Raw genomic sequence first — 12,985 nt, 5'->3', positions numbered from 1 at the left:
GTTTATGTACATGGACAAACTTAATCATTCAATATTTTGTTACATAACATTTTACAAAAAGTTATCCATCCATTTATTTTCCACCACTTATTTGGGTCCAGGTTGCACTGGCAACAGGCTAAGCTGGCTGACCTATACGTCCTTTTCCTCAGCCACATCCTCCAGCTCCTCATGGGGGATCCCAAGGTGTTCCCAGGTCAGCTAAAAGATATACGTCCTCCAGTGTGTTCTGGGTCTGCCATGAGGATTCCGCCCATTTGGACATGCCTGGAACACCTCCACATGGAGACATCCTGACCAGATGCCAAAACTAACTCAGCTGGCTCCTTTAAACATGGAGGAGCAGCGGCTCTTTTGTTTACATGCCCTTTTTTGTTGCACAACGTCATTTTTTGTTTGCATAGGTTTTTGCACAAAGAGGATTGGAAACTGGAGACTGAACAAAGTATTTGACCGGTGAAAGACAAGAGTGAAAGGAAGGAGAACCGAATTAGGGCATTTTCTTTTTTTTCCAAGTCTCATGGCGTATCCTTAAACCAGACGTGGTTGAGGATCTTTCCCAAATGAAGCTGCTGTTTTGGCTTGAACTGCAAGCAAGAAGATATCAGATCACACAGCTCCTTGGACAGTTCATCATCACACCATTGTAAATAGTGTAATCCCCAGTGACAATACAGTTGCTGGTTTGGTACGTAAGTTTGATGTACACTTCAGGGGGACAGTATGCTTCTGTGCTCAACATTTCTTTTCTCTGGGAATATCCTTAGCCGGACGCCACAGCCGAAGTCTTATGAATTTGACTCCCATGGTGTCCTTGTTGATCAACAGGATTTGTAGTTTGATATCTCTATGAAATACTCCACATTTACAGCATACTGTATGTATGCAGCATGCACTGCTTGTCACATCACAATACATGCTGTATCCTCTTTTATGGGACCTTTGTGGAGCATAAATTGTAACAGGTCCTCACAGTTGGAGGGCCACTCCAAAACCATGACGTATTGCTATGGTTCATCATACCACTCAAGCAGCTGGACAATTTGAGGAACGCTGGGTCCTTTTTGCACAAGGACATTGAGTCCTACCTCTACAGGAACATGGCTGTGATGGCCATAAATTCTGATGCATTTGATCTCCTCAGTCTTTGTGACAAGTTTAGTGCCACATGAAGGCCATCCGATAAACGCTGTCCTTCAAACACTGTTCCACATTCACCTTGGCCCACCTTTTCCTCTACATTATAGTAGCTGGTAATGCTGCCTTTCTTACTTTTTGAAGCAAACTTTCAAGTGATCTTTGGTTATCACTTGCACTGCCCCTGGTGTTTTTTCCTGAGCTTCAACCTCATGCTCCTGCTGTGTTAGGTTCTCTTGCTGTTCTGTCTGTGGTGTGTGGACTTCATTAGCTGTGTGCAATTCCACTTGATCTTTTAATGTGTGGACATCAGATGGCACAGTCTCATTTCCCTCATTCACTGTCTCCACCTCACTTGCACAGCCCTCTTTTCTGCCCCGCTTGTCTACCCTTTCTTCAACTGCTCTGTCTTTGATTGCCTTTTTCTCAGGTCTTAGTCAAAAAAGTGCCTCAAGAACATATTTTTAATTTTGGGATGCTCTCCATCACCTCTATCTTTAATTTGCTCCACAGATTTTTTATCCCCACCTGTTTGATATTTCTGGGCCAACTTCTCTTCCACAGTTCTGTCACATTTAGCTTCAAATATCGGGTTTGATCTCCATCTTCACCTCCTTGGTGGGAGTTGGTTGACGTGTACATGGGGTGGAATTGTACATGGTGTTATTTTCCTGCTCAGTTGTGGTGCTGCGAGAGATACACTGCCCCATTATTGATGTGTTGCGTTTTGGAAACACAATGCAGAATGACCAAACTTCAGAGATCCACAGGTTTATATAGAATTTAAAGCGTTCTTAGAATAAGAATTATTATGGCATCTTAAAAACTTTTAGAACGCTCACAAAATAAGCATTTTTCAGAATCTTTACAATCCATAAAAGGGATTGTAACTGTATTCTAGCAATATATTTGCTTACAAATTAGGAATGTTTTTAAGATTTATATAAGTTTTAAGGTGTCTTAAAATAGATAGAAAAGATGGAAATAGGCAACGTATCTTTGATATACATTGGAAAGCTTATCCATGTATGGGCATTCTATATACGATTTGATGAGAATCACTCTAAAACAATATTTCATTGTATTTTAAATTTCCTCAATTAAGCGATCTTTAAATACCATATAATGCTTTGATATGATATGATATGATATATTATAAGAGTAGGCTATTACAATTACAGGTGCACTCAGTAACTTTTTTCTTTGTATCTTGGACAACTAGCCTCTTGAATGCAGCATAATTTAAAATCAACACTTTTCAGTTTCAGATGCCATTGTAGAAATGCATGCCACAGTCAGCAATGATTACTTTAATCAATGAGTGAAAGAGTCAAATAACAGGATGATTACTGAGATTAAACGAGTAGTATTCATCTGGTCATGTGATTCTAACATGGCAGCCCCCATGTGCGGATCCTCTCCATGTAGAATAAAACAGCTACATGACTGGTCTTAATTTTAATGTGAGTGCTCATGATTTCCTACATATATTGCAAAATGACAATTCATATCTTTAGGAGTTAAACTTTTTTAATGAGGAAAAGTTGATGAATGCATCTTTAAGTAGACAATGAAGCATTTTGGTTAAATTAAATAATAAATTAAATAATATTTTATTGCAATGTATTGGAAAATAATTTATTCTTCTATATTAATAGCATAAGGACATTTAGATTTTTAAATCATTTTGAATATTTGAAGTGAAATTCTATATTATTCCAAAATGTCTTCAGAATTCAATATAATTGCTTTATTGCGTTATCAGTTGACTGAAATATAATTGACTGCAAAATTCAAAACAATTTGGTGGAATTTTGCAGTCAATTCTATTTCAGTCAAGGAACAACTGTTAGGCTATCTCTTTATATGTTTTGACATAAATATAAAATGCCAAATAAACTGTAGTAACTTAAAAATATATATTTTTAAAGGATTAAAATCATTTTAAGATTTGAAAACTTCAAATAATAATACTGGCTCTGAAGGAAGGAAAACATTGTGGATAAATATTAAAGTAACACCACTGAATTAATGTAATACATACTCCATATTGATACAGACTCCATATTACTGCATAAACAGTATAAAATAAAATGTGCAGAATTGCTGTGAAAAGCTTTTGAACAGAATCTTGATATTCATTTTGAGTAAGGATCTCTCTCAGAGATATCTCCTGTTGTCAGTCTTTTTTTTCACACTTCTTTTCAATAGATCTGCTGTCTCTGTTATGTATGACCTTGTCTTGTTTTACCTTTGCCCCTTTGTTTTCCATTTTTGTCCCTTTGTTATTCCATAGTTTTCACTTTTGTCCCTTTTTGCAGCTCCACAGTCTTGTTTTCCCTCGTGTTCACTGTTCATTGTTTTCACCTGCCCTTGTTAATTTGCCTTTTGGTTTCTGTTAATCACCTTGTCATCTAGTTTGTGTTGTGTTTGTTCATTGGCCCCTTTGTCCCATGTTTTTGTATTTATATCCTGGTTTTTGGTTCAGTCCTTGTCTGTCGTTGAATGTTTGTGAATGTAGTTAGCCTGGTCTGTGTTCCCTGCCCGAGTTCTCTGTTCTTGTTTATTTCCCCATTGAGGGTTTTTCTTTGTATTTTGTTAGTAATAAAGTAAGCTGCATTTGGATCCTCAACCTTCGTCTGCCTTCATTGCCTTACATTCGTGACTTCCGCCTCCCGGCCCACGCATATCACTGTGAGCGAACCAGTGCCCACGCATATCACTGTGAGTGAGCCGGAGCCCATTCGTGACTTTTGCAGGTTCTGCTCTTCGAACTGCTAAAGCAGGTCTAAAGACATGCTTTTTCTTTACTCTCGTCATAGCTACAAAGTGATAAAATGGCATGCTTATTAATATCTTACAGCAAATGTATGCTGTATGTATTTTATTTACCATGAAAAAAGGAACACCACATACAAATAATTAAAAAAAAAGATTTGTAAAAAACATTATGATTGTACATCTAAATTAAGATGAAAATGAATCAAATTTGCAAGTTATGACACCTCAGACTAGTATATTGTGACACATGACATTATCAGAAAATTAAGAATATTATAGATTTATTTAAAAATTATATATATATATATACTGGCAGCTAAAAGTTTGGAATAATGTACAGATTTTGCTGTTTCGGAAGGAAATTGGTACTTTAATTCGCCAAAGTGGCATTCCAACTGATCAGAAATTATTGTCAGGACATTACTGATGTAAAAAAAAAACATCACTATTTGAAAAAGTCATTTTTTATCAAATCTAGACAGGCCCCATTTCCAGCAGCCATCACTCCGAGTAATCATGCTAAATTGCTAATTTGGTACTAGAAAATCACTTGCCATTATATCAAACACAGTTAAAAGATATTTGGTTCATTAAAAGAAGCTTAATATTGTCTTTGTGTTTGTTTTTGAGTTGCCACAGTATGCAATAGACTGGCATGTCTTAAGGTCAATATTAGGTCAAAAATGGCACACAAAAAAATAGAAAGAAACAGCTTTCTCAACAAACTCGTCAGCCAATCATTGTTTTAAGGAATGAATACTATACAATGCTTGAAATTGCCAAAAAATACAAAGGTGTACACTACAGTCTTCAAAGACAAAGCACAACTGGCTCTAACAAGGACAGAAAGAGATGTGGAAGGCCAGATGTACAACTAAACAAGAGGATAAGTACATCAGAGTCTGTAGTTTGAGAAATAGATGCCTCACATGTCCTCAGCTGACAGCTTCATTGAATTTGACATGCTCAACACCAGTTTCATGTACAACAGTAAAGAGAAGACTCAGGGGTGCAGGCCTTATGGGAAGAATTGCAAAGAAAAAGCCACTTTTGAAACAGAAAAACCAAAAGAAAAGATTCGAATGGGCAAAGAAACAGACATTGGACAACAGATAATTGGAAAAGAGTGTTATGGATCTAAACCCTATTGAACTTTTGTGGGACAAGTTAAACTTGCCTGACAAGACAGCCACATTTCTGACAAGTGCTACAGGAAGTGTGGTTAAGAAATGTCAGCTGAGACAAGCTGATGTGCCAAGGATCTGCAAAGCTGTCATTGCTGCACGTGGAGATTTTTTGATGAGAACTCTTTGAAGTAGTTTAAGAAGTTCTGACAAACTTTAGGGAAAGTCCTTAAATCCTAGATAAATATATACAACTATGAGTTTACAGAGCTCGTGCAATCAATAATTTCACTTGGTCCACCAGACAGAAGAAGCCTCTGCTACGCTATTGTATTCACCTATATAACAAAGCAAAACTGAAAGTGACAAGAAATAACAACCTTCATTTTCTCTTTCTCATAACTCATTTCACAAATGATCAAAAGAACTGTCAGACCTGTTAGACTGAGAGACACTCTTTGTTATTCATTTAAAACCTTCCGTTTTTCACCCGGTTTCAATTAACAGATCTAACAGATTTTTGTGTGCCAGATGAGGACAAAGTGCCTTAAGTTTCTACCTCTAAGGTAAGAACACAAAATGGTGAGTGAGACTATTTATCCCTTATTTATATGATGTTTAGTGTATTTGGATAGAAGTATCTTATTAGCTAAATTAGCTAAAGTTAATTCAATCTTATTAAAGCTTTTTTATTCTGTATATTCATTTTTACTGTTTATTCGTGGTGTAGAATCCATTTTTAGACTTTGTACTTATAAAGAGTGCTGAACGTACAGTTAAACTGACCTCTTATTTATTTCATACAGATTTAAAATGTTAATTACTAAAAAACTACAACCCCTATCAAAACCCTATCAGATATTTTGAGTGGAAAAATAAATTATGTTTTTGGAACCTTTTAATACATTTCTAATCTTTTCATGTTTTGAGGATTGGGTATAGGTGACTATTGAGTTTAACTTTATTTCAGATGAATAGCAAGGAAGCAGGACATAGTAAAAAGAACACAACAACAGCAACTCGTAGACTAAAGCAGGATTACCTCAGGCTAAGGAAAGACCCTGTGCCTTACATCTGTGCTGAGCCTCTGCCCTCCAATATACTGGAATGGTAGGAATCCGTCTCAATTATACAGGGAAATATTGTGATCTTGCTGTGTTTGCTACCTACATGAAAGTGAAAATAACTAGATGAACATAATTCAATGTTTTCTAAAATAATTGTAGAACTGTCTAGAGGTCTCAGCATACAAATCAAAATATTGTTGTGAAATGAAACTTTGTACTGAATTAACACCACAAAGTGTTTGTTGATATCTCATGAAGCAATATTCCTTACACCAGGCATTATGTTGTTCGTGGACCTGAGAAAACCCCTTATAAAGGTAGGGGTGAATACTTTTACTTTTATGAAGCTGTGCAAATGTTTATAAACTAAGACCTAAGATAAAATCAAAATGATAGTTTTGTGGATTTGATTCTAGATGTGTTTCATGCTTTGAGGACATCTTTATGCTAGCTTACTCCTCAAAATTTAAAAATATTAACTTTTGAAAGATATATGCATGGAACATTTACAGTCTCTTTGGGACCAAAAATATTGAATACTGATCTTCAGTACTGGATAGATTACTTCTGAATTGTAATCTGGTACTGATTACAAATTACATGATTTAAATTGAAGTTAGTAAAGTAACCTATTGGATTACATGTTGAAAATAATCTAATCTGATTACTTTTGGAATACTACAGACCTAATTCTTGTTTTTTTATGTGGAATGCTTTTGAGTGTAAGCTGGTACCATTTTGACAATGTTGCTTTAGTGTATTAAAGAAATTATTGGATCAAAATGAGAATTGATATGATATGTGTGTGTGTGTGTGTGTGTGTGTGTGTGTGTGTTTCATCAACTATTTGCCTGTTTCTATGTGAAATGAATAAGGCACTTTAAATGTTCTTTCTAAGGATCTTTTTTACAAATGCTATTCATGTGTGGTAAAAGCTCAGACCAGATATATTTGTGAATCAACATAACCAAAAAAAAAGCAAAAGTGCATTCATGGACATTTTTTGAGTACAAAAGCAATTCACAAAACTAAACCTAACTGTACCACTCTAATGCAATTAGTTCTTCATTAATATGTGGATTACTGCTCTATCTTCAGTGTAATTATAGCCACCTGGTCGATAGCTTGTATCAGATCTGAATGCATTTTCAAAACCCTCCCTCCTCCCCTGTGAAAACACCTGAAGATTTCATCTGCAGACTGATTTAGAATGAAAATGTTTAAATATTTAAAAAGAAGAATTAGAGGGATCAATTAATTATGAACAATTTATTGCAGTTGCCTGATTAATATGTAATCATGTAATCCATAAAAAGTAACTGTAATCTGATTACGAGTAATTTTAATGTAATCTGGTTACAAGTACTTATTTTGTAATCTGATTACGTAATACAAATTACCAGACATGGGGACTTGTGACTTGGTGACTTGGACTCGAGTTGACTCGAGTCGCTATTTTTATGACTTGTGACTTGACTTGACAAAAAATAAAATACTTGAGACTTGACTCGGACTTGAAAGTTAAAGACTCGGGACTTGACTTGACTTGAGACACGAAGACTTGAATGACTTGAGTGTTAATCACATCATGTTTTCAGTTTGAATATAAAATATATAAATTATTTAAAAAAATCAAATTGATCCAGCTGGAGCGCAGGCTGAGAATAGTTTTGTCATCACTGGATCACGACACTATAGGCTATCATCAGCCATGCCCTCTCGTACCTTACACACCACGCCCACTTAGATCAGATAACACATCAACATGTCAGCCGGAGGGGTAACGTTACCGAGGGTCATCGCTTTCGGCTTCAAAAATTATTATCAAGATGGCAAAAGATCGAACAGCTTTGCAAGACATGCAAAGTTAAGATCATGGACAGCCAGACGACAACCTCCAATTTCAGTCCGCCATTTGAAGAGCCATTCTGCCCAGTAAGTGCTTGTCAATTTGTTAATTTTATCTGGTTAGTTGGTAGTTAGCTAATGTAATAATAGCAGGGTTCCCACGGGTCCTTGAAATCCTTGAAAGTTTGTGAATCTGAAAAATAAAATTCAAGGCCCTGGAAAGTTCTTGAAAATAAACATACATAGATACAGGTCCTTGAAAGTGCTTGAATTTATTTTGTGCAAGAAGTTTTCTGGAAAAAAAAAATCTGTCCATTAATTTTTTATTTCGCCAACACTTCGTGGCTTATGCTGCATACTAGCCTGCTTGATTTACGTTAGTTACGCGCATTTACGTTAAGTGTTTCCAGCGCGAGGTACTTTGTTTTGTACGTTGCCATGACGTTCACGCGCGCTGGTACATCAACGTTTCCCACTCACAGACATTGCAAAAATAGGCTTATGGATATACTCTGTGTGAGTGAGTGAGTGAGTGTGGGAGTGTGAGAGCGCGAGAGTGAGTGTGTGTGTGTGAGCGCGAGAGTGAGTGAGTGAGTGTGGGTGTGGGGGAGAGAGAGTGTGTGTGTGAGAGAGAGTGTGTGAGAGAGAGAGTGTGTGTGAGAGAGAGAGGAGAAATGTAACAAAGTTTAATGTACGTAACTGTGTTTGAGAGAGTCTGTTGGATGTTAAGCTGTTATTTGTTTTATGGACTCAATGTTGAAAATTTAAAACATTTCAAACACTGTTGGCAGAAGTGAAAAATAAATAATTTTATGAAGTTACAATTTTGTTTGATTCCGTGATGTATTTTACTGAACATGAGTATTGTAATTTACTGACAGTTACTTATATCTTGTCTTTTCACTTTATTATGATCAGATTCTGCAGGTAAAATTACAATAATAAGGTGACTTGACTTGGACTTGACTTGACATAGCCTGTGACTTGACTTGGACTTGACTTGACATAGCCTGTGACTTGACTTGGACTTGACTTGACATAGCCTGTGACTTGACTTGGACTTGACTTGACATAGCCTGTGACTTGACTTGGACTTGACTTGACATAGCCTGTGACTTGGACTTGACTTGACATAGCCTGTGACTTGACTTGGACTTGACTTGACATAGCCTGTGACTTGACTTGGACTTGACTTGACATAGCCTGTGACTTGACTTGGACTTGACTTGACATAGCCTGTGACTTGACTTGACTTGACATAGCCTGTGACTTGACTTGGACTTGACTTGACATAGCCTGTGACTTGACTTGGACTTGACTTGACATAGCCTGTGACTTGACTTGGACTTGACTTGCCCAAGAAAAAAATACTTGGGACTTACTTGAGACTTGAAGGTTAAGACTTGAGACTTACTTGAGACTTGCACATGTGTGACTTGGTCCCATCTCTGCAAATTACATGTAATCTGTTAATACCCTGCACTGCTCATTTTACACTATGTAAATTAATAATACCACCTCCCACCGACTAGCAAGTAACAAACCATGGTTTGTGGCTGCAGCATGATTTAAAAAAATAGATGAGCCCTTCAATATGCCATATACCCAAACTTCCCGTTTAAACAACAAAACAGGAAAGAAAACTATGCTTGGCAAGCCATTTCATGGGTTTTTGTAAGTGTTTGCCTATAGTGCATAGGTATTACAGGAGGTGGTAGGCTATTGTTTGCACATATTTCTTATTTGTTTGTAGGTGGCTACTATCATGGCAAACTGATGTTTCCCCCAGAATTTCCATTCAAACCACCTAGTATTTATATGATAACGCCTAATGGAAGGTTCAGTTGCAATACACGGTAAAGTCAATAATCGGTCGCTATCGTGATCTAATATAATGCAACTATAAAACCATTGTGGCTCATTAGAGTTTTTCATGTATCTGCTTATTTTTAATATAGGCTATGCCTGTCCATAAGTGACTACCATCCTGACACATGGAATCCTGCATGGTCAGTCTCTGCCATACTTACAGGACTGCTGAGCTTCATGGTGGAAAATATCCCTACATTAGGAAGCATTGAGACTTCTGACTATACTGTATGTACACTGAAGAAAGAAACTAATTTTTTTTTACTTTGTAAGGAATTGTGTGCATTCATACTCCCAGAATAAGGATTTTTTACTTTGTTCCAGAAAAGAGAGCTGTCTGATCAGAGCTTAGCCTACAACCTGAAGGACAAAGTTTTTTGTGAGCTTTTTCCTGATGTTGTGGAGGTAAAAAAAAAAAAAGGATAAAAGTTACAAATAGGTCTTGAAAATCTTTAAATTAGTCAAATATATTATTTTTCAGGTAGGTGAAAGGAGGTGCTTAATCTTCAGAAAACTTTATTTGTTCATCTTATATGAGCAGTTTTATATGCATTTTTTTAATTTTTTTTATTTCTGACATGTTTAAATAAATGGGACATGTTTAAAAACCTGATTTGTGCCGTATCGTTATATATTTTCAGCAACAAACATTAAATAAAAGTAATAGTTAATTTATACTTCATTAAATAACTTTTTATACAATTTTAAAATGAATAAAAAATGTAAACAGATTTACACTAAATAAAATGAATACTCTTATTAATAATAGTATCTAGTTTGCTATCTAGTTTGAGGCCAAATGTTGGTTTATAGTTATTAATAAACATATATCCATAAAGAAAAAAAAACATTTGTTTGATAATTTTTCATGTAATCACTATGGTAACATTACTGAGCTTGACAAAGTGTCCTGAGTGCTAATTTGTTTGTCCCTTACAGGAGATCAAGATGAAGCAAAAGACTCAGAAAGACATGGTAACGCAGGCTCTCCGTGTTAAACCTAAAAGAGCTCAAGAAGTTGGTGATCCTGCCCTTAATGGTCATGTGCCCAAACGGAGGGCAAAGCCCAGACAACCTCGGGCACACCACCAACCAAATCAAAACCTTAGGGGAACACTTACAACCTTGTTTGTTATAGCTAGCATTGTTGTTTTTGCCATCACATTCAAGTTTGCGCTACAAAAATAAGTTCTGACTGAGAAACAACTGACATGACCATTTTCACATTTCAATTTCATAACAGAATTCCATCAAATTGAATTGAGTAATCTTTAATAATAAAATAAAAACTAAATATTTAATTTGGCTAAATATTTCACAATACAATTTCATTGAATTTTGTTATGAAATTGAAATGCATAAATCTTAAATAATAAGATCAAAATAAAAACTTTTAATAGTGCTCCTACTGTTTCCCAAATTATTTCAGAATACAGAAGCTGACAAATCTGACCCATCCTCTCTTCCTAATAGGCTTTCTGAAGTTGAAGTAATACCAAAGTACTGTTGAATGACTGAGCCAGTGTGTTTCAGTGACATGATGGAAGAGAATAACAGCTTTTGTCATATTCTTGATTGAACTTGCAACCACTGACCAGATGAACTGAAGAATAATTTGAGCCTCTAATTATCTGTTACAGTTCTTCCTCATGCTTTGTTTTTTTCTCTTGGGTCCTTGCACACTTATGACATTCCAAATTCCCCTGTCGAATTCTGTTTCCCAGCACTCATGGTTTACGTAATGAAAAGTGTTGTAGTTCAATTGGTTTGAAGCTAAATGTTGCATATCTCCACATTAAATCATTATTAAAAGTGCTTGTCAACTATATTAAAGTATGTGACTATACACAATTAATCAGTATTTCCTCATTCCTATTTATTCCCTCAATCAATTTACAATTTATGTTATGAATGACTATTAGGTTTTGAATAATTACAAAAATGGAAGTTGGATTAATGCAAAATTATGGTTTGATTTATTCTTTTGTAATGCAAATTAACTGCTGGAAGAGTGAATATCTGTATAGTTACATTCAAATATATACTCAAAATGTATTTTTCTCAAAAATATGATTGGTTTATCATTCTTTTTAATACTGATTAAAATGGTTAAAATTTGCATTTCACTTTCTCTTTTTCCATCATTGTTATCTTGTATTTTATATGTGATATATGATGTCCTTTTCATAACAAAATGAGCAACAGATTGTTTCTGTTGTGCCTTCAAAAACAAGCATTTAACCTTTTTCCTGTCCAATTCTGCATGTTGTAGCTTGCTAACACATCTGAGCCAAGACCCTTTGAATCCAAACCAAAAGATGAAAATAATAGATTAAAATAAGTTGAGAAATAACTAATGTATGTGTGTTGTACAAGTATTAGTATAAGCTATCATCATTAACATGATTATTTACAACACTAGTCTACTAGCATTCATTTTGATAACCTGAAAAATATAAATAAAAAAACTAATCAACATGTAGTAGTGGTGTAATGCCATATTTATAAGCTATTTATTGCACTGTACAATCTAATTAGTTGGCCCTACTTAGAATATTTTAAGGCAATGAGTTGCATGCTTTTCTAAGTAAACATATTTCTTTGGCTTAAGTAAAGCGAACTTAATTATTTAAGTATAGTTTGCTAGTAAACTTAACTCATCTATTATTGAAGCTTCGTTGTTTTTATTTAATTATTCAAACTGAGTTATGCGTATGTCTTATATCTGCACTTTTGTAAAGTACAACTGAGGAAAGAAGAGTGGCTTCAATTTAACAGGCTCAAAGTTCACCAGAGCTAACACTAATCACCATAATGGTGACTTCACACAAATAACAACTATCATTAAAGCAGATACAACAAAACAACAACAATGGTCATAAGAATTAAAACAATATATTTTTATTTTATTTTTATTAGTTACTCCAAAATGTGACATTTACATTTTTACAACTTTTGTGTTTAGAGATAATGGCAAGTTAATTAAAACTAGTAAGAATAGTAAAAATAAAAATAAGTTGAGTTATATATTTTTATTTTAGATAACTAATATAGCCAATTGAAATCTGCGATTCTAAATCTAATTTAAACTTGGAAATCGTTTAAGGACATTTGTCAAATGTTAACTCGTCTCTACTAAATGTTAGATTTCCTTGATTG

General features: G+C 35.0%; 1 protein-coding gene and 1 pseudogene across 1 annotated transcript; one reads left to right on the top strand and one right to left on the bottom strand.

The window, feature by feature from the left end:
- Positions 1-710: 710 nt before the first annotated feature.
- Positions 711-1,847, bottom strand: LOC127625780 (serine/threonine-protein kinase pim-3-like; annotated as a pseudogene).
- A 4,165-nt stretch (positions 1,848-6,012) lies between these two features.
- LOC127625778 (ubiquitin-conjugating enzyme E2 J2-like) lies at positions 6,013-11,028 on the top strand. Its single transcript, XM_052101135.1, has 6 exons — positions 6,013-6,152; positions 6,386-6,426; positions 9,711-9,813; positions 9,916-10,054; positions 10,151-10,231; positions 10,766-11,028. Exons 1-6 carry the CDS (start codon positions 6,013-6,015, stop codon positions 11,012-11,014), a joined length of 753 nt encoding a protein of 250 aa, XP_051957095.1. The 3' UTR covers positions 11,015-11,028.
- Positions 11,029-12,985: the final 1,957 nt, after the last annotated feature.

Source organism: Xyrauchen texanus, chromosome 32, assembly GCF_025860055.1.
Source record: "Xyrauchen texanus isolate HMW12.3.18 chromosome 32, RBS_HiC_50CHRs, whole genome shotgun sequence".
Classification (NCBI taxonomy): Eukaryota; Metazoa; Chordata; class Actinopteri; order Cypriniformes; family Catostomidae; genus Xyrauchen; species Xyrauchen texanus.
Note: the sequence above shows the minus strand (reverse complement) of the source record. Positions and strands in the feature narration are given on the sequence as shown.

Bases quoted from the DNA above. Each gene is read 5' to 3' on its own strand.
- LOC127625778 (XM_052101135.1), top strand. From the start codon at position 6,013: ATGAATAGCAAGGAAGCAGGACATAGTAAAAAGAACACAACAACAGCA. The intron at 6,427-9,710 runs GTAGGGGTGAAT...ATTTGTTTGTAG, and splicing joins TGAGAAAACCCCTTATAAAG to GTGGCTACTATCATGGCAAA. The intron at 9,814-9,915 runs GTAAAGTCAATA...TTTTTAATATAG, and splicing joins AGGTTCAGTTGCAATACACG to GCTATGCCTGTCCATAAGTG.